Source organism: Lytechinus variegatus, chromosome 7 (assembly GCF_018143015.1).
Source record: "Lytechinus variegatus isolate NC3 chromosome 7, Lvar_3.0, whole genome shotgun sequence".
Taxonomy (NCBI): domain Eukaryota; kingdom Metazoa; phylum Echinodermata; class Echinoidea; order Temnopleuroida; family Toxopneustidae; genus Lytechinus; species Lytechinus variegatus.
Window position 1 is genome coordinate 44823360 of NC_054746.1, and position 27283 is coordinate 44850642.

The 27283-nt window shown below is 35.6% G+C and overlaps 1 protein-coding gene across 2 annotated transcripts; it reads left to right on the plus strand.

The window, feature by feature from the left end:
- Positions 1-25752, plus strand: LOC121419430. Of its 2 annotated transcripts, XM_041613898.1 has the most exons (10): positions 1-65; positions 3727-3830; positions 6641-6741; positions 8223-8324; positions 8927-9051; positions 9716-9884; positions 11150-11253; positions 12311-12427; positions 12729-12850; positions 15975-25752. In XM_041613898.1, the coding sequence occupies exons 2-10, from the start codon at positions 3785-3787 to the stop codon at positions 23294-23296; spliced, it is 8208 nt and encodes a 2735-aa protein (XP_041469832.1). In that variant the 5' UTR covers positions 1-65; positions 3727-3784; the 3' UTR covers positions 23297-25752. The 2 variants fall into 2 exon arrangements, with proteins under 2 accessions (XP_041469832.1, XP_041469833.1); XM_041613899.1 differs by lacking the exons at positions 1-65; positions 3727-3830; positions 6641-6741; positions 8223-8324; positions 9716-9884 and having other exon boundaries at positions 8962-9051.
- Positions 25753-27283: the final 1531 nt, after the last annotated feature.

Here is a 27283-nt window from a genome sequence, read left to right on the forward strand (position 1 = left end):
AAAGACCACAAGGTGGCGCACCATATTTTGCTCTCTTTTTTGCGGCAAGTTTGCTTTCAAATGAGGTAACTTCTTGAATCTAATTCTTGCTTTTGTTCTCGTAATATAGGAATTATAAATGTATGATGTTAATGAATTTTCATTATAATTATTTATACTTAAAAGTATTGTTTGTATTGACGATTTGAATGTCTAAGCTTATTTTGGAAAACGTGTCTTCGCTCGCTCGATCTCGCAGTCACTCAGCTCAGACGGCCACACACAACTCACTCAACTCGGGAGGCAATCTCAATTACTCGCTTGTGCATTTTCTAAATCACACAAGAGAATAATGTCTTGTCACGATTCCGTGTTTGATCTATTGGAATAGCATGTAAGCAAAATATTCGGTTTTCAAATGACACCAATTTCATAACAATATATCTCGATATAATATTGTTATGAAATAGGTGTCATTTGTATGAAAGCCAAATTTATTAGGGATAATAGAAATAGTGTAACTTAAGTAACAACTGTAGTGTATGCCATGTCATGCATTTCATGAATCTTTGAGTGTCAGTGTGACACTTTAATAAAGAAGGATAATTCTGGCCCTGGCTGGCAGTAGAGGCGCTGGTCAGAAAATTGGGATCGTCCCAGTTTACAGGGACTGTCTCATTTTATAAGGATTTCTTCACACAAGAAATCTAGGAAAGTTAAATCACCTGTCAAGTGCCGACACCAATCAAGTGTGCTAGTCAATGTAAACATATCAGGTTTCATAACAAGATTATTGGAAGACGGTAAGTCATGAAAAATAGACGGTGAACTGGGGGAATTGAGGTCACTGAATCTATTTTTAACACTCTCAATTTCCGTAATATAGGAATAACGCATTCCGCAGAGTTGTTAGCGAGTATGCAGTGCACGAGAGGTTTCTTCTGAGCATGCGCACTCCACACAAGCCAGAGGCGAGTGTGGAGTGTGCATGCGAAGAAGAAACCTCGAGTGCACTGCATATCGCTGAAAAACGACGGGTAAATGCGTTATTCCTTTTATAAGATGGCTAAGTAATTTCGAACGCAATTTTAAGCACCTTATATGAGAAAGAAATAATGAAATAAGATCTAAATCAAATATCAAAAATTTTGAAATTGCACTTACCGTGGGTTAGACAATTTGGGTGCGCGAAATTCGCACGGGCATGCAGGGATAGACACTTTTTGCGAATGATCACGTGGTACGCTTTGACCAATCAGCAAGCTGCAAATTATTTAGCCATCTTGTAATTGCTGTCTTTGTCCCGTAGGGGGAAGTGAAAAAAAAACGTCCCCATAAACAAGGACAGTCTCAATTTATCAAGACACGATTTGTCTTGGTTTATGAGGATATCCTTGTTTTCTGGGACAATCCCAATTTTTGGACCAGCGCCTCTATTGGCTGGGTAGGGCTAGGGGTCGATAGCGGTACTCATTTGACTCTAAAACTAAAGTCTCTTGATACTTGATTTAGTAATCCCTATGGCAGTTCGTACAGAAGCTATACTGGGATGAGCTGTGAATATTGTGATTGGTACGATATAAGTTAGTTAACATGCGTATCTTTGGTTTTCATCACTTGTTCACTGCTACCACCCTTCCTGTGGGGATCTACAGGTAGGCCCCTAGGAAAATGGTATGCCAATGTTGTACAGAGCACACACTTTAAAAACTCATTAAAATATCACTTTTGTGACCAAAATTACTAATTTCCATACAGTTGCAATTTATTTTTCATTAGTAACTTGGGAATAATTTTTGTATTCACCAGAGCGCTCAAAAACTTGAATTTTGGGCATATTTTTTTGTACGCCCTCTATTGGTGGAAAGTAATATGGCAAGAAAATTTTCATTTTTTGATCTCTATTTTTGATTAAGAAAAAAATAATTTAAAGAATCAAATTTAAATAAGAGTCAAGTTGTATGAATAATAGGTGTAATGGAAACTTTCAGTGTAAAAAAAATCAAGCATTTACCCCAAAGAAAAAGAGAAAATAAGCCAAACATTGCCACCCTTATTTTGCCACACATGGAGATATAACTGAGAACAAGGTTATACCATAACCTTGTTCATTGAATGAGTGGTTTTCATGGGGCTAGACCTTTGACATACTAATACACTGCTATACACATACAATTAATTATGACTTATAGTTACCTTTATACCGCATCTACTGGAAAAATACAGTTCCTGCAGTCAAGTTTCCAGGTCTATTTAACTAGGAAAAAAAATGATGAAAAATGTTGGTTTTGGATATTTAATTATAAATTAACATTAAATTTGCATATCAAAATAACCTCAATAAAAATTATTGAATCCCCTGAAGTTATATACCAATTTGAAAGGGAATTTCCTGAGCAATACAAATCTGGTAAGTAATTAATGGTGTGGGCAAAAAGAAAAAATATGGATGTCTGAAATAAAGAATAGGGGCCTATTGGGGGTTTTAAAAACTTTAGTTCACCGTACCTCATTTTTAATGCCATTTCCTTTCAGAAAAAGTATACTTTTGAATGAATACAGTGAATATTTTTAGAGTGATGACAATTTTTATACCAATATGTGTGCTATCATTAGATTTGGGCGATGGAACACGATTGAGGCAAGTGTGTGTGTGTTTGAGTTTTGTCACACGTGTATCAATCAGAAATGATTATTTACGTCTGGGACTGACCTTTTACGTCACCATCTGAAAGACGTGACCAGGGCTCGAACCTCTGCATCAATTTGTAACTTCCCCAAAGCTTGGATTACAGGCGCACACCACAACGCCCAGTTAAGTTAGAGACGCATGGCCTTGTATACCTCAGCCTCAGGTGATGGTTCGTGTAGCCTGGAGGCGTCTGGGGAGTAAAGGTCATCTACTCTACGTAGGGTTACTCCCCTAAAGCCTGCCTCTCGAATATATAGGCTCCCACACACCAAGGGAAAAGGCAACTGTAAAGATGCACCAAACTGCTAGTTATGTTTAGAATCTGAGGTTAACACTACTGTACATGGGTAAAAATATCGGTTGGCAACGTTTGGCAAAAAAGGATAGTTATGGTTACAAAATATCGCCAAAATGCGATAAAAAAATAAAAGTAGGAATGAAAGTAGAAAAGTGGGAATGATATGTGTAGGATAAGAAGTTTTAAATCATGTCCTCCATGCACACTGGATACTGACACTGTTCTAGCAAACTTTGAGGAAGAAGTTCAATAGAATTTGGAGATTGACCTGGAAACTCGAATGCAGACCTCCGCATTTTTCCAGTACATCCGATAATAGGTAATGTCTTGATAAATTCAGATTGTCCTCGTTTATGGGGAAATTTGTTTTTCTTTTACTTACACCTGCGGCAATTATGGGATTGAGAGTACTAAAAATAGATTCAGTGACCTCAATCCCCCAAGTTCACTGTCTATACTTGCCATCTTCCAATAACTTTGTTATGAATCCTGATATGTTTACATTGACTAGCGCACTCGATTGGTGTCAGCACTTGATAGGTGAATGACCTTTCCTAGATTTCTTGTGTGGAGAAATCTATGAAAAATGAGACGGTCCCTGTGCACTGGGACAATCCCAATTTTCTGACCAGTGCCTCTACTGCCTAATAATTCTGTTAAGTTAAACATTCTTGTCATCTGCTGTTGTGTTGATTATTAATATTGGCATGTATTGTAATAACTGAACTGATTATGATGATTTGCCAATTTGTTTCAGATTACAAAGACTCATGGATTTGCTTGCTGGAATGAATTGTTGATGACGATGGTAGAAAATGGACTCTGCCTCAGTGAATCCAACTCCTTCATTGATCCCTGAAGGTACATGTGCTTGTTTATTTGAATTGATGTCCCTAGTTGGGAAGTAGAACTATGGTGATGACTTTACAGCAAAAAATTATTGCGACCATAATGATAACAATAGATAACTAGAATTTTTATTCCTCATGAGGAGGAATTAGGTGATCTGTCTCTGATCACGAAGACAATCAGCATGTTTATTGAGATCAATAATCATCATCATCATGAAATCTGAACTTCTCTTACGAAATGAATGTGTTAAATACTCTTGAAAGAGAAGGAAATGAAAAAGTTGTGTGAAAAAGTGTAGGACATACACATATTGTACATGTTATATTGAAAGGGTTTTTTAATCTCTTTTTGATTGTCCAATAATTTAATATACATTGTAATGGTCATAAAGGACCGTATTGTGAAATTTTGAAAAGAAAAAAAAGTTCATGCTCACCCCTGGCCTGGGCTGGAACCCTGGACCCTAAGGACACAAGTCTGATGCCTTACCAATTGAGCTACACTGTTTCCTATAGACTTGCATAAGCAAATTAAGAGGATCTCAAATCTAATTTAGCAAGAGAAATACGGGTATGATCCCGGCATCTGATCGGAAAACGAAGATAACATTTGCGATAGCTTAGAATCTCAGCTACAACATACTCCAGAGTCAGAGAAAACAGTCAAGAAGTAGTGGAGATATGGCTCGCGAAATAGAGGAATGTAGAATTCAGTTTTGAGAAAAAGTCATTTTCCATAGAGATTCCACACAAAATGAGCGAAAATGACATACCCTTTTAAATTGACATTTTTAGGAATAATCCGTTCCTTAAAATGTTAATAAAGCCTATTCATCAGATAGAGTAAGCCCTCAGCTACAACATACAAAAAGCTGAGCGAAAATTGACCAATATTAATGGAATTAGAGTCAAATTTGCATAATTATGACGTCATAAGTAGCAAATGCGAATTTTGAGTTCCGACGCCATTTTGATGATGTCATGATAAAATTTCGGGTCAAATGTGACATGAAATCATATCTCCCATAGTGCCGTTATGCGCGCATAAATTTTTGAAATGCTTAAAATGACCCGATTCGTACTCTACTTTGGTCAAAAAGTGATTTTGCGCATTTTTTAATTTTGACACGCTCGTATGCGCGCATCGTGAACTTTACATGACCTTTGATGTCATGGACAGTTGACCCTTGACATGAAGTTAATGTGATGTAAATACCCGGGTATTGTTAATTTTTGATAATTGGCAATGAAGATATGACTGATAATGTGATTTAAAAAATGGCGTCTAGATGACGTCATGACGACCTTTTGACCTTGAACCTGTTTTATCCAGATGACATGATAAGTCCCCATATCTGATGATATTTTGAAGATAATTGATGATGTAGATTTGAAGATTTATTGTCACAAGAAAAGGGCGGAAAAATGAAATAAATAAATAAAGAAATAAAAAAGAAATTTCGTACGAAATTAATAGTTGATCTGTCAATTGACAGATCACCTAATACTTGTAGCTGAATCATCTAAGCAAATTGGTTGTTTGAGTTTCCAATCTCCAATACTTCCAAATGCTCCAGAATACCAGTAACTGTGTACAAATGAAAGTATGAACAAATCAAACAATTCATAAATCAACTGTTCACAAATGTGTATGTGTAGAAAGCATTTGATTTGTAGAAAATAAGAGAACCTCTGTCTGAACGTCTTGTGCACTTCCATTATAATATCATGCTTTCATTGTCCTATATTTTCATGTATTATATTATGGCACGCACATAGACTTCATAATTTATCTGAAACCATAAACCCATGTCTTTAATCTTTATGATTTTACTTCTAACATTTGCTCAATGATCTTAGTTGATCATAATTATGAGAATAAATGATGAACATGGCTATGATGATGATCATAATGATTGTGATGATCATTATGGCACGATTATTTTTGGTGAAAATATCTTATATATATATATATATATATATGTATGTATATGAAAATAGGAAATACACACAAAATGAGACGATTTGATTAAGATGTATAATGCATTATCACCCGTATCAGACATCTGAGCTGGTCATTTACAAAACCGTATTGCCCTACATTTTATGAATATCGGGAACGGTAGGTATATTGTTTGTATTTTCCTCGGTCTCAATGCGCATATTTACTTTGCATGCAGAGACGACGCAAAATATACCTTTGTATTTTCCCTGGTCTCACATCCGGGCATTTGAGGATGCGTATAAAGAGATACGCTTCATAAGGATCTGCGCGCCAACAATATACGTCATAATAAAGACATCACTGGATCCAAGCGCTTGCAAGTACGTCATAATGGTAAAGTGCAGAGCCTATACCCGTATATTAACAAGACACAATACAACTATTTTAAAAAGAAATATCACCATTATCACGATTTTTGCTCTAGATATCTGATTTGGATGATAATAAAAAATATTGACTGGCTCTTCTTTTGGGGAACATCAAATATATTGCCCTTAAAAGACCCATATTGCCCTCGTCTAAAGACTCGGGCCAATATGATTCTTTTCCTGGCAATATATTTGATGTTCCCCTCAAGGCCAGTCAAAATTATATAATTATTTTGCATCAAGTAAGGTGATGAAGATGATGATGATGATGATGATTGTAATAAAGATAATGATGGTGGTGATGATGATGATGAAATAATCATTAGCCATTTATACATGTAGTTGATGTGACATTGAATAGATTAACAATTCTATGATTCCAAATCATCTCCCAGTTTGCCGTTTTTGTTTTATCTTTCAAACACATTTCATATTCTCATTCTTTAGGATGTTGTGTGTTCTGTGACAGTTCTGAGCAATCAGTTCAACGTTATGGTAAATTCCTTCACCATGAAGAAAGTGGAATCTATGCTCATTACTATTGTATGGTGAGAATCTCTTAGATACATTTGTGTTTTTCACGGCGTTTGCTTGTTCCAATTGAAATTCTTCACATTACAATTTACAGGAAATAGTTTTCTTGATATCATATCAGAATTAGCTCTACATTTTTGTCTGGCCTGCATAGCAGATTGAGACTATCGGTACTGCTTTTCCAAAGGTGTCTGTGCCAATATTGAAATCTGCAAGGTTAAGTTGTTTATTTTTTAATGTCATAGCTTTGAAAGTACCGTACTAGGACTTATTTCATTAAACCCTGATATAATTGTAATAGAGTAGTATCACTTATCATCTGACATAAGTTGCAAGTCACATGATCAATGTCAAAGGAAATTTTTTTTTGTCAGTGAATTTTGACCTTGATGGGGTATCAATATCAAAACTGTACCAAGGTTTTTCAATAAAATTTTGAAAGTATAAACCCCTATTCCATAACACTCTTATTCATCATGCTTACAAAGTATCAGCAGATGAATTTCATTTCAGGTCACTAGCTGTAGGTCAAAGGTCATCTTAAGGGCTCAAGAACTTATCTACTTAAAAAAAACAATCCAAAGTTTTTTTAGGATTTTTATTTTTCATAATTTTCAAAATTATCAGTCAACATTATGTTAAACATGGATGTTTAACAGGTATCATAAATTAGATTAAATAACATTTAGTTATGAGGTGCTTAATAATGTTGCTAAATGCAGAATTTTCTGTCTAGAAATAAATTGAAATCTAAATTAATGTGTTGATTTCTAATTCTTAGAATCCAAATAAAAATGAAATGAGTAGTAATTAAAAGAATGAGTAGTAATTATTAAAAAAAAGCAATGAAAATACAAGTTATGACCTCCATTATAGTCAAATCCACAACTCGAGACCCTTTTTTATTTTAACTTTTGCATGACTTTACACTTGACTGTTCTTGTTCTAAATAATATCCATGTATTTATATTTATAAGAACATGTTCCTGTTGTGCATATCTTACGAACAGTTTTGTGAAACATCACTCTGATGTACAAAGTAGTTTTAAATTGATAATGGGAGTTTGTATTGTGGATGTATGCTGGTAAATTTTTCATTGTATTCATGGCAATTTTAAAGAAAGCTTAATTATCATAACTCGTATTTTTTGGGGTTGAAGTTCAAGTTCGCTGTAAGGTTGATGATGAACAAAGTGGTCAGAGCTACTGTGGAAAGATAATTTAGTCGGTATGATACTCAGGAATTAATCAGTAAGAGTAATTTATTCACTGTAGAGCATATAAAGAACTCATGACAATTATCCGCTGGCATAGCGTAGTCGTCTCGTCTTCTCCACTATCTTTGATTTTCATTTTATTTGTCTATGGCTGTTATTTTCAGAATTACACTAAATATTCATGAGGATGGTTCTTCATTTTCCTTGCCTTACAACACCAACAGATGTCATGGCGAGCTTTCTTTTTAATATAATGATACATTTGTGTGTGTTTACAGCTATTTGCTTGTGGACTCAGTCAACGTGGTGAAAGCCATGAAGGGATTGAGGGATTCTTAATCAAGGATATCTTGGCTGAGAGAAAAAGGGCACAAAAACTGGTAAGTCAACAAAAAGCAATTTCAGTATGAGCATGTGCAGATAAAGTTCAGCAGAACTGAAACCCATCAATATCGATATGAAGCTCTTTGAAGATTGCACGACACACTATAGCAATGCTCAATTCATAAAAATGGATTCAGAACATTGAACTTCAATTAGTATAAAAGAGGGTATGAAATAGCTTGTCTCTAGTTGCTGTATCTGGCTGCCATTTTGTTTCTGCTTGTGACTTTTAGTTACTTCGACCCATTGCAGTTGTGCAGTAGAGTAACAGAGGAACAGTGTGTCTATACGTCCATGCATAAGGATTATAGAGTTATGGGCAAGTTGAAGCAAGAAAATGGAGAGATTCTTCTCAGTACTAGTATTTCCATAGCTTTACTTGGTCAATTAAAGGTTTGCATACTATAGATGCTATCTAGCCCACTAGCCCAAGGGGGTGGGCCTATTTAGCCCCCCTAACATTTTTTTTACCATTCTGCTGCTGGATTTTATGATTTTTAAAAGCCCTGAAAGTCTACTAGTTTTTATTCCCCGTGGCATAGTTATTTGGGATGAAAATTTGTAATCCTGTGTTTATCTTTATTGTATTTTACTGTAGAAATGTAAGTACTGTAAGAAGAAAGGAGCTTCAGTAGGTTGCTCAGTGAAGGCATGTCATCAGATCTATCATTATGGATGTGGTGTAGATGAGGAAGCAATCTACCTATTCTATGACAGTTTTGTGTAAGTTTCCTACTACTTTTCTAAATCCTCATTTAGATATTTTGTGGTGTGTTAAACCAAGTAACTTTTATCATAGTATTTACATGTAGATGTAGCCTGCATATTGCCTTACTATTATATGCTTCAAGTCTGGAACAAATTATCTTAAAAGTTGCATGGTCAAACATGACATAACTAAATAATTTAGTTATGTCACAATTTAATTTAGTTGTGATGTCATGAACCATGCTACATGTATGAGGTAATTATATCACAGTGACTTCAAAAGTCATTTTCAATCACTTCACAAGTTTATCAGGGCAACTTTGAACATATTATGCTGTTGGTCTACTTTTTCTTTTCGCTTGTCATATCTCATTGCTTTTATTCACAAAGGTTTGCTTAGCTTTGTGTACAATGTCAGATTTGATTCAAACTATTGAATTGTTTTAAACTATGCTAGGTTTCCATTATATCTGGACCTGGAGGTATGAAAGATAAAACAGTTTATGTGAAAAAATTATTCAGTCATGGAGACCAAGTTGCGGACAATTTGTGTGCAGATTTTAACTGTGATTGTGTTATTAACAGCCAAACTCTGATGGGGGTGTCTCAAATCATCCCTCCCTGGCCAGTCTTTATGAGAAAGGCAAAATGAAAATTATTAATGTTATTATTAACTCAGATCTTACTGCGCTAAGCATCGTCCTGTTCAGAAGGTATTACCTTCCTCTTGCTCACCAAGTAAAGGGACATGTCCAATATGTATGGAACCTGTAGAGACCACACCAAGCAATAGTGTACTCAAGACACCATGCTGCAAAGGTACTTGGCTCCATAGACAATGTGTCCAGGTTAGTGAACTCCAGCTTTGGACTGCGCGATAATGTAAAACAAATCAATTTTGAAATAGCCCCATACCATATTTCATAGATCTCCTGAATATACCCATTACTCATTTGAAAGCAATACCATAAGTATTTGCAATATCAAGTATTTTAATGAGTGACGAAATCAACAATTTTATTCAATATCCATATGTTTTTAATGATCTTTTGCAACTTGCTTATTTTGTTTTTATTTTTAGTTTACCACTTCCTCATCTTACATTTATATTAATTTTCATTGCCTAAGTATTCTTGCCTTATAAACTATATAAATATTTCTCATGCCATTTTTAAAAGGGTTACTGTTAATGTTTGAAATATGTAATGAGTCTTTTAATTGTTTGTACCTTGTATACATGACCAAATCAGCCATTTGGCTGCGACTCGTGTTTGTAATAAACATTGAATTGATTAATACTTAGGGTTACATAATAACACCTGGGGTAGATTATTTAGCTATGCCAACTTTCCAGTAGGTCCTGCCTAACATACATTTATTTATTTTTGTATGCTGATCTCCTGGTAAGAAGGTCTTTGTTATGACTTTGTAAGTGATCAGGATCTACCATTAAAGGAAACCAAAACCCAAGAAGAGAACTTTTTTAAAATTGTTCCTCTAATTTTACTCTTTCCAATAAGATTGTTTCTCTTCTTGGGTTTTGGTTTCCTTTAATGTAGTAGGTGCTCTACCAATGAGTCGCCATGCCTGGTATAGTGTTCTATCAAAATATTCTTTCATTAAAACTTCAATGATTTTGGATGAGGATGTAGTACATGTCATGATTGATATTGTGAATGAGTCTTTATTTTTCAGACATCAATAGTACTACATGTTGTAATAAATGAATGGCAGTAGGTTGGAATGGGTAGACATCCTACTCATTGGGTTCCAATAGAAAGGGCCACGAGTGTCAAATGTGACCAAGATTGTTCAAATATCTTTTCATGATTTTAATGAAGCTCTTTAAATTGGATTTCAGAAGGTTTAACCCCCCCAAAAAAAAAAAAAAAACTTTCTGGGCCCCATTGCATAAAAGTTACCATTATGGTAACTTTGCCATGCAATGGTAACTTGCATGGAATCCTTGATTTTGATTGGCTGTGGATCATCGTTACCAGTTATCATTGGAATGCAAAGTAAATATTTTATGCAATGGGGCTCTAGTTGGTTTTATCAAAATTGGATGATAGTAAAGAAATAAAAAAAAAACTAATTGTTTATGTGTCTTCAGATGCAAGCTTTGAGTGCTGGTTACTTCTTCCGATGTGCCATCTGTAACAATGAGAATGAGTTTCAAGATGAAATGAAGAAATTTGGCATCTACTTACCAGAAAAGTAAGGAAATTGATATATTCTATTAATATATTAATGACTTTTTAAGACTTTGTCAAATCAGAAATAATAGAGGTTTTATCAGATGGAATGCAGCATTCTTATAAATGGATGCCAGGAACTGGAAAATGCATATGGATTTTCATGTTCCAAGTGAATAATAATGTTTGTAGTTCTGCATATTATTACCCTTGTCTAGTTAGTGTACAACATGAACATTTAATTACAAATTAGATCATTTTGCCATTAAAATTGTATAAGCATGTAATTTTCTTTTCAAATTCTGTGATATTAACAAACGTTTACCATTAACTGCCTCTCTTTAATCAATATTTGACTTTCAAACACTGTAATTATGTGTAATAAAAACTTGAGATGTGGACGTCTGGATTTCCTCATTTTCGTTCTTGCATGAAGTGAATTTGCTACAATGCATGTTTTTTGTCAACATCAAATCTTAACCTGAGGTTAAGTTTTTGAAATGACATCATAACTTAAAAAGTATATGGACCTAGTTCATGAAACTTGGCCATAAGGTTAATCAAGTAATACTGAACATTCATGTCACATGACCAAGGTCAAAGGTCATTTAGGGTCAATGAACTTTGGCCATGTTGGGGTGTTTGTTGATTTTCAACATAACTTTGAAAGTTTATGGATCTGAATCATGAAACTTGGACATAAGAGTAATCAAGTATCACTGAACATCCTGTGCGAGTTTCAGGTCACATGATCAAGGTCAAAGGTCATGTAAGGTCAACGAACTTTGGCCATGTTGGGTTTTTTGTTGAATAACCATCATATCTCTGTAAGTTTATTAGTCTAGTTCATAAAAAGTGGACATAAGAGTAACCATGTATCACTGAACATCTTGTGCGAGTTAGAGTAGTTTACAAATTTAGCACTGCTGCTATATTGAACCGCGTGATGCAGGTGAGATGGCCAGAGGCATTCCACTTGTTTATATTTTAGATCCTATCTGTTAAATAGACAAAAGTACTATTAGGATATGACCCTTTTCAAATGATATATAATTGATAGTCTTTGTTTTTGTCTCCAGGGATGCTGATTGGGAATTTGGAAGTTCAGCATACCAAGAACTATATGAGAGACACAACCAATGTGATGTCAGTAAATGTAGATGTCCAAAAGGCAGAAAGTATTCTACACAATCAGGGTAGGTTGTCTTTCATTCACTTTTATTCTGATTTAGATTTAGAAGTAATAAAATTCAATACTCTGTTTCAAAGGATATAAAAAAAAAACAAATATACTACAGGTACACCCCATTACCTATCAACCAAGAGTACTGTAGTAATGACAGAGTGCATTTCATGTATGTTGTACTATGCAGAGTAAAGGGACTGCCATTTGACTGGAAGTTCTTAAATATGATCCAGAAAACCAAAGAATTTATTCAATTGATGTATTCCTCTTGATATTTTTTGTTCAATTTGATTTATTTTTTTCCATCTCAGTCAATGGGAAATTGTACTATGTGATCTATGCGGTTCAGCTGGGTGTCATGTGTCTTGTGGTGGATTACTAAGTGCTTTAGATGACTGGGCATGTAAGGATTGTACTTCAACTTTCACCAGAGGTATGTATACAACAACAAAAATCAGTTATAGTAACGAAATGAAAGAAACAACCTTAATGTATGTCCACCCCCCCCATATTTTAACTTATTAACCATTTCTTGCATGACATAATAAATTACTCTTATAATCGCACAGCATGAGAACTCTACATGAGCCAGATTGGAAAAACAAGTGATATCGTGTTTCTGCCTTACAAAGAGTTGCGCTTGATCAGATCAATCGCAACATCAACATGTTTGTTCAAAATATTTGTTAGAAATGACTTCTATTCATACGTTCTCTGTTTTCTTGATAAGTCAGTATGCTTCTCTTTGTTTCCAATGGACAATGAGCAAATTTCCTGAAGAAAAAAAAAAATTTAAAAAATTTATGGATTTCCATATATTTGAGATTGACTGGATCAATCGTAACTCTTTGTAAGACAGGGCCCTGGATGATCCCACTGATAAGGGGGGGGGGCTGGATTTTCATATTTTTTCTTGAATGACCCAAATGAGTAATTGTCCTGTAAATTATGCATGGTAGACATATCTGGTTGTGGGTCTTTGTCTAACAATCAATCAAAAATCTTTTTAGTCATCTATTCTTACATTTTTATCCTTTGATAAAGGACAAGTCCCCCCCAACGGATAGTTGATTTGGATAAAAAGAGAAAAATCCAACAAGAATAACACTGAAAATTTCATCAAAATCGGATGTAAAATAAGGTTATGACGTTTTAAAGTTTCGCTTAATTTCACAAAACAGTTATAAGCACATCTTGGTCGGTTTGCAAATGAGGAGACTGATGGTGTCATCCACTCATTTTTTCTTTGTATTTGATTACATGAAATATTCTTATTTTCTCATTGTCAAGTGTAACAGAGATTTATTCCTCCCTGAACATGTGGAATCAGCATTGTTTTGATACTATATGGTTCAGTCAAGTTGATCAAGTCAGTCAAATTTGACTTCATTTCGTTTTGTGTAAGCCACATCAGCGAAGTTGGTTCTTGTTGTAAAAAAGGAAATATAATTCAAGCAATACAAAAACCAAAAGTAAAAGTGAGAGATAGACATCACTGGCTGTCTCATTTGCATGTCACTGAGATGTGCCTATAACTGTTTCGTGAAAAATATGCGAAAATTTAAATTGTCATAACTTATTTTACAACAGATTTTTATAAAATTTTTAGCGTTTTGCTAGTTTGATTTTTCTCTATTGAAATCATCATTTTTCTGGAGTGGACTTGACCTTTAAGGTATATACATGTATATATATATATATAAACAAAAGGAATATTTTTATAAGTCACCCCTATCTTTCGCCAGGCCATCATATCTTTCACAGATTTCGATCTACTTTTCTGCAAAATTTGACTTCATTTCGTTTTGTGTAGTTCTATACACTCTCTCAAGCATACCCTCAAGGAATAAAAGCAATTAAAAAATACTATTTTACTCTGTTTATGGCTGCATGTAAAACAGATCTTGCGGTGGTCTTGGCATTCAGGGGGGGGGTTGTAGGGCAAGGAGAAAAGTTAGAAAGGAAAAACATCAAATCAATCTCCACTTTCATTTGCAAGTTATTTTTCATGATATTATAAAGTAAGTGATGCTCACTGAAGTGAATACCTTAGTCAACAGTCACATTGCCATTTGCTTAAGAAGGCTTGTACCTATATTTAGATGTGGAAGAGGCTTCAGGGTATTTCATTTTATAACATTTGTTTTAACATTTGTTTTATACCCATTGTATATCTAGTATGGTATGATGACAATTAAACATGATTGGAAAGCGGGCCTGAGTCATCATATTTATTTTGAAAAACATTTAAAACGCTATTTGAAAACGGGCAGAAAAGGTTAATTGGCAGGGGGACAGAAGCAAAAACCTTCCCCATAGGTTTCTAAAATTTCACATTTCACATCTTTACATATATAAAATTGTTATTTTCCATATTTGCTTGAAATTATTTTGATTTAATTGGAAACTATCAAGAAAATAAGGAATAATCTCTTCATTTTTGACACCCAAAGATCCATTTCAGTTGATGTCAAGCTCAATTTACTGACATGAATGCAGGCACAGCCCTATACCCCAATTACCTGCCTCACGATCATTGCTGGGCGCATGTGATTCGCATAAACATGTGAAGCCAAATAGAGTATCAATGAACTAAATTTGAAGCCAAAATCTCTATCATTACCATTGGCGGCGGAGCAGCTCCGCAGCCAATGATCATTACTATTATTATTGGTATGGAAACTTACATAATAAAGGTAGTTATAAATTTTTAAACCATTCACTAGTCCAATTTTTTTATAGTAAGGATAAAAATGTGAAAATTTGGGGAGAATATTTACATCCAAAATGAAAGAAATCCAAGCTGAAACTCACCTAAGATTCACCTTTTTATCATGGTTATGTCAATAAAAATACACTCTAAAATCAACGTCGAATTAATCCTCATGTATACATGTTTTGTTTAAATCCTTGCTACGGTCCCACATGTTCAAATTTGAGTATGTTCTGAGATTTAGAGCATTTCTGAGATGTTCAGAGCATTCACTGTTGCATGAGATAATTTGATGTCATTTCTCGCTCTTCACCGAGTCCCATTTGTGTTATAAAGGCCTATGCAAAACTGATTTTTCTCTCAAAATTAAAGACCAGCAAGCGAACACTGTCACCAATCATAAATGAAGCTTCATGAATATGTGTATATGCTTTCCATGAGCATGGGATTTGCGCTACTGTTGTGTCATCAAATGATAGAGGGGTGAGCCTTGATTGAAATATAAAATCTCATAAAATGTAATGTAATATTTCTTGTTACATTCATGAAAATTTCAGCACATGAAAGGCCACCGAAGCGCCGCAATAAGAAAGACAAGATTTTATTTGGATCGGCCAGGTGTCGATGTGTATGAGAAATTCTTTGAGAATCTAAAGTACTGGGGGCGTTAATGAGATGCAAATTAGGGCCTTGTACTGCACCTGGATGTCTACTTGTGGGACTAGAATATCATATTCTTGCAAAGAAAATTACTTTAGAAATGTAGTTAATGCCAATAGATGAGTTATGGAATGAGTTATTGAATCATTTATTTGAACTTGTTTATACTTTATATTTATTTCAGGTTTTATGGAGCAAAATGCTGCTAATGATGGATATGATACTTCAAAATCATCTTCCCTTGGAACACAGCAGAATAGAACCCCAGGTCAGAGTGGCACTCGAGCAAGGTCAGCCATTAGATCCCAAGGGAAGCGTCCACGTCCTCCCCCAACAACACCCAGACCTGTAAAGAAGATGAAACAGAGCAGTACCCCAATCATTCCACCTTTATCACCTGTGTCTACTCAACAATCTTCTCTTTCAAGTTCTCCAAAATCTACACCCTTTCAAACTATGAAGTTTCCTAGAGTGTCATTGTCACCAACATATGAGTGGGGAAAGTCTGGGCAAGGCAGTTCCCGAGAAATATCTGTTACCAAGTGCAGGGAACTGCTTCCACAGTTAGATTGCTACGTGACCCTGGAACCCCCATCTCAAAACATAAATCTTCAAAATCTCAGCATGCCATCTCTATCTCCAGCTGCCAGCTCATCCAAGAAGAGCAAGAATAGCAAGAATAGTAATAAATTGAAGTACAAGAAGGCCAGGAAATTAGATCTTAATTCTTGTAGCCTTGCAGGTGAGACTGGAGCACAAGAATCATCATTGTTAAGTGAAAATGGTGATATCCTTCAATCTGCTCCTGGAAATATGTCAACACAAACAAATGTTAATCATTGTACTAGCAACCAGTCATCTGTGAAATTGAGCTGGGGTAGCAGAATCCTGGATTCAGTTGGATCTTTCCTGTGGAGGAGGAGGTCACCATCTAAAGCATCAGCCAGTTCAGGGGAAAGCCAGGAAACACAAGCATCCTTGAATGACAGCAATGGCTTTCATAATTCAACCCTATCAGAGAAGCTACAGGACTCACATGCCTTTCTTGAATCTTCCTCCTGTTTAGATTCTCCAGAATCCAGTTCTCCTGTACCGCTCTCAAAAGAGATCAAGGAACAGATAGTTCCTGTAGACACAGAAAACATTCCAGTCAAAACTAAAAACTTGCTTCATTCTCTAACGTCCTGGAAAGATGATACAACATGGAAAGAAGCCAAGCAGGATCTTGTTCAGTTATTTCAGGTTGACGGTAGAGCTACAAGAAGTGCTTTGAAGAATGTTGCGAAAACACCTTCTAAAACTACAGGAGAGGAAAGAAAAGACCGTGGTTTGAGCACAGAAGACAATGTTCAGAAATTACCTCTTCCAAATAAACAATCTGATACCAAGAACAACAATGGTCATGCCTCCTCTCTCCAAAAATCTAACTCTCCTTTACCGCTCTCTAAAGAGATTAAGGAACAAATAATTCCTGTAGACACAGAAAACATTCCAGTCAAAACTAAGAACTTGCTTCATTCTCTAACGTCCTGGAAAGACGACACAACATGGAAAGAAGCCAAGCAGGATCTTGTTCAGTTATTTCAGGTTGAGGGTAGGGCTACAAGAAGTGCTTTGAAGAATGTTGCGAAAACACCTTCGAAAACTACAGGAGAAGAAAGAAAAGCTGGTGGTTTGAGCAGAGAAGAGATTGCTCAGGAATTACCACTTTCCAGTAAATCATGCAATGCTGAGAGCACGTTGTCCAATGAGGATGATGCAGATGTTGATCAAATGAAATTACCAATTTCTCATTCACAGGAAGTAGAATCGCAAATAAAACCATCAAACTGTACACGACAAAAAAGAAAAAAAGGTGAACGTTTGCTGAATGATCTGACATCATGGAAGGATGATTCAACCTGGAAAGAGGCTAAGCAAGATCTTTCCTTACTCTCACAGGTCGATGGTAGAGCAACAAGGAATGCCTTGAAGAAAGATGGGTCAACACCAGCAAAGAGAAAAGAAAACAAGATCAATGCAAGCTGTCCTGATATCAGTCATAAACCAATTGTTTACCCCCAAAGTATATCTAATGGTCAAAGCTTAGCATCTCCCAAGGTTGACTCTCATGGTGATTCTGAACCTGCTAGGGCTGCTGTTAATTCATCAGAGGAAAGTGAAAGCCCTGTCATTGCATTATCTATCGAAGGCCTACGGCATGTGCAAAGCAATTTGGTGAAAGATTTGACATCTTGGAAGGATGACACATCTTGGAAAGAAGCAAAGCATGATCTTGCTCATCTATTTCAAATTGATGGGAGAGCAACAAGGAGCGTTTTGAAAAAAGATGGAACAAAGTTGGCAGATGATGCAGCGCTATGCTCTCCATCGCCTAAAAAACAGAAACTTGCCCTTCATTCACCTTCTTCCCTACATCAATCATGTCATAGATATCGCACCCCGAAACGTGATTCATTTACTGGCAAATGGAAAAAACCAAAAGGATCAACAAATCAGAAGTATATGGTCAAGCAGAAAATATCAGCCAGTGATGCTCCTGCTAAGAATTCCCATCCAATATCATGCAACAAGCAGAGTGATAAACGACAGGAACCAGACAAGCCAACAAATTTGACAGTATCAGCAGAGGGATCCAAAGAGCTACATGCTCTTACTTCATGGAAGGATGATATTACATGGAAAGAAGCAAAAGGTGATCTGGTCAGCCTTATTCAAGTTGATGGGAGGACAACAAGAAGTGTCATAAACAAAGATGCCCGGGCAAAATCCACCCCAATTACAAACATTGATACCACAGGCATTGAAATGCCAGATGATCCTGTTCTGACTTCCTCTAAGAAGAGTAACGAATTAGACCCAATACATGATGAAGATGGTGCATGTGCAACAGGAAAGAAAGATTCTGGTGAAGCAGAATCATCTGTTGCATCCATTAATGAAATCAAAGAAACAGGTGAAATGAATGTGAATCGTAGAGGGTCATCCAGTGTGAAGAGGAAAAAGAGAAATTCCTTGGGAATTCTGACTGCTTGGAAAGATGATCAAACCTGGAAGGAATTCAGAGATGATATGTCCAAGTTAATTGAGGAAGATGCCAGAATGACACGTAACAAAGCACAGAAACATGGTCTCAAGGGAATCAGTTTCTCTGCAAATAAAGTTGGAAAGCAGTCCATATCCCCTTGCATAATCAAGGATCGAATGCCATCAACCAAGCTCATTTCAGCAGAGACAGTTCTTGATCGATGCTCACCAAAACATTCAAGGCCGTCAGTTGAAAATTCTTCTAAAAGGTCAGGGACACAAAACCAGGCGTTGAGTGGTTTGATGGAAGGATCTAGAAATGGAAATTCACAAATGGAGAAGCCAACTTGCAATGAAATTTCACCTCATTCCTCCAAAAAGATGGAAAGCAGTGTAACAGGAATTGACACTGCATGTAATATTGGTACAGAGGAAGCTTGTCAAAAGAGAAAGTCAAGGAAAAGCTTGCTCAAAATCTTTTCTATAGATAATGATGCAAAATGTGAGAGCAGTGGAGGCAAGAGTGAGTATGGTGATAGGGAATTTCCTGATAAAACTACCAGTGGTTTATATAGAAATGAGAAAGGTGCCCAGCTTGATGTTTTATTGTTAACAGAGGACGAACTAGAGGATAATAATAAAGTTAATGAAAGCCCTAGTAAAATCCACAGGAGGTCTAATATTGATTTAAACTCTGACAAAACTTCTACCACGTCAGCTGACAGTAAGAGTAACTTAAGTTTGCAAGATGTAGGGAGACACGTACAGCTGATTGATCGATCATCACAAACTACTGCTAGTATAAATGAAACTGAAGCCTATCTTGCATCCATGAGTCAACATTACAGAGATCCAGGTAATCTGTCTTCTACACTCATCCAAAATGGCAAACTAAGGTGTGGATATACGCAGACATACAATGTGATGTGTGTAACTCCTAACATAGAGCCTGCTCCCAGCAAGGTCCTTGGCGATGTGAGTGAAGGCGAGTTATTCAGTACAGAGCTTGCAAAATTGCCTGAAATGGGTGATGGTAAAATCATATCACAGAAAAACAATCAGCAGTTAAAATATCAGAGAGAATTTCCTCAATTGACACAGGGAATGAAAAACAACGAAAAATCTGATGGAAGACAGACAGACTACATAACCACTCCACAAAAGTCAGCAGTGGCTGAAGGTGTAATGGATTCAGGTGTTAACCAGACTGCATTTACAAGTTTAGAAGCAGAGTCTCAAACAAAAAAGATGTGCAGAAGTTTGTTGAAAGAGGAACTAAAAAGATCAGTTCAATCTTCAAAATATAGAAGAACTAAAAATGAACTCTTAAAATTGTGGACAGGAGATGATGTGTGGAAAGAAGCAAAGGATGATGTCCAGGTTCTCTTAAATTCTGAAGAAAGAATGAGTAGAAGCACTAGAAAGGAACCAAAACCTACACACTCATCGCAAAGTCCAACATTGGCCCAAGGAAAGACAGATATTGGCTTTTCAATGGATACCATGGGGCCAAATCTATCAAAAGATTTACGCAAGAAGAAGTACTGCTGTTCACACATGCGGAGTCCCTGGAAAAGTACATCAAACAATGGCATTACCCATGAAACATCAATCAAACCTGATGAGTGTCAGGAACCCTCACCTGTGTTTGGGAAAAAGTCACATGCTGCCATCAACAGAAAATCGGATGGTGAAAAAGCACCTTCAATCTCCAGAAGTGATTCTAAACAGCGAAAGAGTACACAAGATATTGATTTTCAAATCTCTCCTGAAAGCATGAACAAGGTGTGGAAGCCAAAGATTTGCTCAAGTGTTAAAAGAAGAAAAAAAGATGGAAAAGTTGACAGCCCATTATCATGTTCAAAGGAATCTACTACTTTGAGAATGCATCTTATTGCAACAAGTAAGGCAAATAATCAAAGTCAAGAATGTACAGCTAAAAATATTGGTAGACCTAGAAAGAAAGCCGAGTCTTCCGAGATTAAGGAAAATATGGAAAGGCAGAGAAAACAAGTTGCGGATGTCGCAGATTCTGATATGAAAAGAAGTCCTAGCAAACAACCAAGTGATACTTCTGAGATTAAGAAAAAGATGGGGAGGCCTAGAAAGGATGCTGACTCAGAAAAGATACCAAGGTCTTCTGAGATTAAAGAAAATATGGGAAGGCAGAGAAAACAAGTTGTGGATGTCGCAGATTCTGATATGAAAGAAAGTCCTAGCAAACAACCAAGTGATACTGCTGAGATTAAGAAAAAGATGGGAAGGCCTAGAAAGGATGCTGAGTCAGAAAAGATACCAAGGTCTTCTGAGATTAAAGAAAATATGGGAAGGCAGAGAAAACAAGTTGCAGATGTCGCAGATTCTGATATGAAAGAAAGTCCTAGCAAACAACCAAGTGATACTGCTGAGATTAAGAAAAAGATGGGAAGGCCTAGAAAGGATGCTGAGTCAGAAAAGATACCAAGGTCTTCTGAGATTAAGGAAAATATGGGAAGGCAGAGAAAACAAGTTGTGGATGTCGCAGATTCTGATATGAAAGAAAGTCCTAGCAAACAACCAAGTGATACTGCTGAGATTAAGAAAAAGATGGGAAGGCCTAGAAAGGATGCTGAGTCAGAAAAGATACCAAGGTCTTCTGAGATTAAAGAAAATATGGGAAGGCAGAGAAAACAAGTTGCAGATGTCGCAGATTCTGATATGAAAGAAAGTCCTAGCAAACAACCAAGTGATACTGCTGAGATTAAGAAAAAGATGGGAAGGCCTAGAAAGGATGCTGAGTCAGAAAAGATACCAAGGTCTTCTGAGATGAAAGAAAATATGGGAAGGCAGAGAAAACAAGTTGCGGATGTCGCAGATTCTGATATGAAAGAAAGTCCTAGCAAACAACCAAGTGATACTGCTGAGATTAAGAAAAAGATGGGAAGGCCTAGAAAGGATGCTGAGTCAGAAAAGATACCAAGGTCTTCTGAGATTAAAGAAAATATGGGAAGGCAGAGAAAACAAGTTGCGGATGTCTCAGATTCTGATATGAAAGAAAGTCCTAGCAAACAACCAAGTGATACTTCTGAGATTAAGAAAAAGATGGGAAGGCCTAGAAAACAAATTATGGAAATTGCTTATTCTGGAAAGAGAGAAAGCCCACGCAAGAAACTTGTTAATGCATTTGACAAAACTTCAAAGTCACCAAAGAAGAGGAAGATGCCTGGTGAGGAAGAATTATTGGTGGATGTAGTTGACAGAAGTATTAAGAAAGCTAAGAGGAGGTTTGAATCAGATACAACACAGTCAACTTTTGCGAAAGCAGATGAATTAAAAGGCAGTGTAGTCGCTCTCCAGAAAGATGTACCAGCTAGAGAGGAAAGTTGTACCTCATCTACTCAGACATATGCAACGGTCAAGGAAGTAGAGGACTATGTTGCTTCAAAAGGAAAACTCTATTTGGAACCATGTTTTGTGATACCCAGACCAAGCCTTTTACAAATAAAAGCAACTTGTGATATGAGAACCCAGACTTACAACTTGGAATTATCACCCTCCTTGGAAGATGAAGTCAAGCCTGTGTACCCACCCATTGAGCATGATAAAGGGGACTCCAAAAGACCTTCAAGAACACCACAGAAAATGGTGAAGAAGCGATGTGTTAGTAAATCGCCTTCGATTCTTGAAAAGTTGAGTCCTCACGACCTTTCACCCATCCTTTCAGCAGTTCCATCACCTAGCACGGGCGATTTCCCTTGTTCAGTAAGAGCTCATCGTATCTGTCAAACAGAAATACCAGTGGAAGAAGTTGAGGCTCATATCCAGGCAATGGGAGAATGGTACAGGGAACCAAGTATCATTGTGACAGGATCACAGGATGGAAGAACAGAACCAAAGAACAGTGTCAGAACACAGACATATAATATGAGCCTTCCAGAAAGAGAACTTCCATCATTCAAGAAGAAATGGTCAAAAAGAGTGCAAAATCAAATGAAATCTACACAGACGCTGGCCACACTGGAGGAAGTTGAAGCATACATTGAAGCAAATAGGCACATCTACACAGACCGAAATTATTCTACAACACTGAGCTACTTTGTGAGTGGCTCATCCCTTACTAGACACATGCCAACACAAACCTATTCTTTTGTTTTGGATAAGGAGTCTCCTGATAGGTATTCGAAAAGTGAAAAGCAGATAAGGTCTGAAGATATCAAAGGAAACTCTGAATCTGAACAGAGAAAGGGTCTGAATGCTACTGATAATACTCCTAATTCCTCAAAACAACTTGCCAATCCTGAAATAAGGAATTCAGTGAGTAATAGAAAGCAGATCAGTTCACTTCCCAATCGGCAAGGTAATCAGCTACAAGAGAAACCACCTGGAGCAGATTGTCAGGTCGCTAGCAATGGTATCTGTCACAGATCAAACAAGAATTCTCTTTCTTCTGGACTCAATAGTAAGAAACAAAACTGGTTCCGTTTGAAGCCCAAGAAGTAATCTCAAACAGGATCATAATTATATCCTTTTTTATCAGAATTTTTATTTGAAGATTGTGTCTCATTTCTAGCTTGTTACTGTGTAATATACATTGCATAGAATTGTCTTATTTCCTTTTCAAGATTGACATTCGAAATTGAATATTTTTCATTTTTTTATGTTATCAAGAATTTTGGTTTCTAATCATGGATGTGGATATATTTATAACTTATTTTCCCAATTTGATTCATGAATCATTGGTGTATTTACTTCTTGCTCATAATCAAATGTCTTTTTTTTTTATTTGGGGGACTTTTTATGTTGGAATATGCTGAGGTTGTATGCTGCATGGACAAATAAAATGACTTTTTTTTCATTCAGAATATGTCTTTTGAACCCTCTGGGTGTATTGATGTTTTCTCTTTAAGACAAGCATAATTTCCCCAAAAAGGACTACATACTTGTACATGTTCTTGATATCCTGAATTTTACCCACTTTTTATTGCAAATTTTCATTTGATGAAAATATATTTTGTCTTATGATCATCGCTATGAAATATAAAAATATCTCTGTTCCTTTCAGTTTCTTAATCTCCTTGTCATTAAGTAATTTACCCAGATATAATGTTAGCCTGCAAGCGAGTCAATCTCTGTAAATAAAATATATTGAGACCACCAGTAAAATAGCCTCAATTATAAATCATGGGATTTCTTGAAAGGCAGGGATCTATTAATTGATATAATACCATGTCGAATTTGAGTCATTCTCCAGTTGGGGATAAACATGTTCACTGATTTAATTATCCTGTTTTAAAATATATTTTCCAAATGATATCAGCACTAATTGGAATCCTATCAACTGGTGTTCTTAATTACCATAAGTTGAAGAGATGTTTATGCCTATTAGATATATAATTTTGTCATGTGTAGTCTCCTTGTCTCATATGGTTAACTTTGCCCTTCTCCCCGGACCATAGAAAAGATACATGTATATTGGTTACATTGGTAACAATGGTAACTACCTTGGTACTATCGCTCAACAGCCAATCAAAATCAAGGATTCTTTAGAAGTAACCAATCATTGGATAGCAAAGATACCATAGTGCAACTTTTGTTCATCACTCTTGTGGTCTGACTTCTGTTGAATTAGGAAAAGGAAAGGAATGTGATTTGATGTAATGTATATATTAATTAGCTGGACCCTAAAGACGTAACTGTATTACATGGATTTCCTCTGCTTATCGCAATGCTCGGTTCCAGCCAATTATAATTGTAATTTACTCCTGTTATACATGCTATAACTGGCAAATTTACACTACCTTGAACATATCCTCTCAGATGTCTAAATCACAGAAATTTACATCTGTGTTTCTGCTGTGTATAATAATTAAAATCATTAAAAATATCTTTCTTTTTTAGTATTCAGATCATGACAATTTAATTTGGGGGAAATGAAGACTTGTGTTTACTATTTGATTGATTGGAAAATTGTGTATATGAGAAAGCCAAGGCATGGCTTGTATAAAATACACCAAAAGAAATGAATAACCAAAGAATGTTTTCTCCCTGTACATTGAACTGTTGAAATAAAGGCATGGCTTAATGAAATCTAATTATGAACGGATGATATAAAGAAAATAATGAAATAATTGAAAGATGGTTGAATTTTAACCAATAATATTCATTTAAATTGCCATTCTTAATTCAAAGAATCTGTCTTTGATGACTTCCCCTCTCTCCCTCTTTGTATAGCCCGCCAAAGAAAGTTTGAAATTGGGAATCAGCAGTCGGGCTTGTGGTCAGTTTTGCACATAATGCTGGTCAAACCACTTCCTCAGTTTTTAGCCAATTCTCAAATTCGGAACACATGTTGGTCTTTGGGGTAAAGATGTACAAGACATATTTTTCACATGTGTTAAAATTTCCCATACCAATTTCTCAAGGGAAATCATGTTGCCATGGTAATAGTACATTTTTGTAAAAAATAGGTAAAATCTTGTGGTTCAAACTACTTCATCTATTTTATCTAATTCTCATGAATTTAGCTCACACATTGGTCTTGGGGAAAAAAGGGCAAGCCATTTTTTCCATGTTTTGGAAACTGTTGCCATGGTAACAGCGTATTATCTGTTCAAGGAGAAGGAGAGATTTGACTCGGAAGTTGTATATAACACTTGTTTGGCATAATCTAGTATAAACATATTCGAGTAAAGGTCAACTTCTGCAAGTTTACTGTATATACCTGTAGTTGTTGAGTCTCTGAAAAGATTAGGTTTTCATTATTTGATCCTAGCAAACATATTGATGATCATTGGTAATTTACAAAAGATGTGTATGATTTTTGATGCATGACTATGATTAAGTATAAGATGTTGATGTCAGAAAATGTGTACATTTTATTTTGTATGTTATACAGAGGGCTTATATAATTTCATCAGTAACATGTATGTGTTAAGACTTTGTAAAGTGCCTTGTGATCATTACCAAAAAAGGTTAAAAGATAAATCTGTAATGTTAAAAGTATCAATGAACAAATTTATAGCTCTAGAAGAACCCCTACAAAATAGTAAGGGTATTGGACCTCTTACAAATTGATTTGTATTAGAAATGATATTCAAGAACAATAATCTTCATGCTCATTTTTATTTCTTTTTTACTGTTGATGGTTACAGGGCCGTGTTTGATTTAGGTTACTTTAGACCCAACTCTAAATATAGAAAGAATCGTTATTTCAACCTATTGGTAGTATGCATCTGAGTCATGTCTTTAATATTTTGTAATTACATGTATTGCTTAAAGGACAAGTCCACCCCCAAAAAAACTTGATTTGAATAAAAAGAGAAAAATTCAACAAGCATAACACTGAAAATTTCATCAAAATAGGATATAAAATAAGTTTTGCTTGTTTTCAACAAAATAGTTATATGAACGAGCCAGTTACATCCAAATGAAAGAGTTGATGATATCACTCACTATTTCTTTTTTATTTTATTATATGAAATATTTTTATTTTCTCGTCATTGTCATGTGAAATGAAGTTTCATTCCTCCCAGAACACGTGGAATTCCAATATTTTAACATGTTGTGCTTCAAGCAAGGAGGTCCTAATTATCAAATTCGTAAAAATTGAAATATTGTATAATTCAAACAATAAAAAACAAAAGAAATAGTGAGTGGGTGACATCATCAACTCTCTCATTCGGATGTAACTGGCTCGTTCATATAACTATTTTGTTGAAGAAAGGCGAAACTTTGAAATGTCATAACTTTCTTATTTTACATCCGATTTTGATGAAATTTTCAGCATTGTGCTTGTCTGATTTTTCTCTATTGATTCAAATCAACATTTTATCTGAGGTGGGCTTGACCTTTAAATGCAATCCTCCTTGCTTCATACTTCAGATAAAGGTATACCAAACGTGATTTCAGTGAATTTAGTTACATTCATTTACACTGAAAGAAGTGTTGCAGCCTGAAGGTGGCATTGATTGATCATTAGATTAATTAAAGAGACGTGATAAATGCTGAATGGCCAAATACATATTATTCTGGTATGAATGAGTTGGTCAAGTCACTCGAGTGTAGTAATAGATTGGGAATTGTGTTGTATATTTCATGGTGCAAGTGATATAGAATGATTGTAAATATGCTTTAAATATACATGTATGATGATGATGTTGAGGTTTGGTAAATATGTTAAACACATTGTAATTATTTTCTTTTATCACTTATCTTTGATTGAAGATAAATGTGAATATCAGTCTTGAATGAAAAAAAGGAGAAGTATAATAAATGCAAAGATATGGAGGTAATCTCAGGATTTTTTTAAATTCTGCCTAAATCATGTCAATTTTTCTTTGAAAAATCACATAGAATTATGAAATTATGAAATGTAATCATTTACTTGGAGTACAATGGTGTGGTAGGGAAATATTGATTTGATAATTTTAATGGGACTTTAGAAGGTAGTTATTTATGTAGACCAGTGCCTTTTCCTTTATTTTCATG

Coding starts and splice junctions, on each gene's coding strand:
- LOC121419430 (XM_041613898.1), top strand. CDS start 3,785: ATGGACTCTGCCTCAGTGAATCCAACTCCTTCATTGATCCCTGAAG. Junction 6,742..8,222: donor ATGCTCATTACTATTGTATG/GTGAGAATCTCT, acceptor GTGTGTTTACAG/CTATTTGCTTGTGGACTCAG. Junction 9,052..9,715: donor CTATTCTATGACAGTTTTGT/GTAAGTTTCCTA, acceptor TTATTAACTCAG/ATCTTACTGCGCTAAGCATC.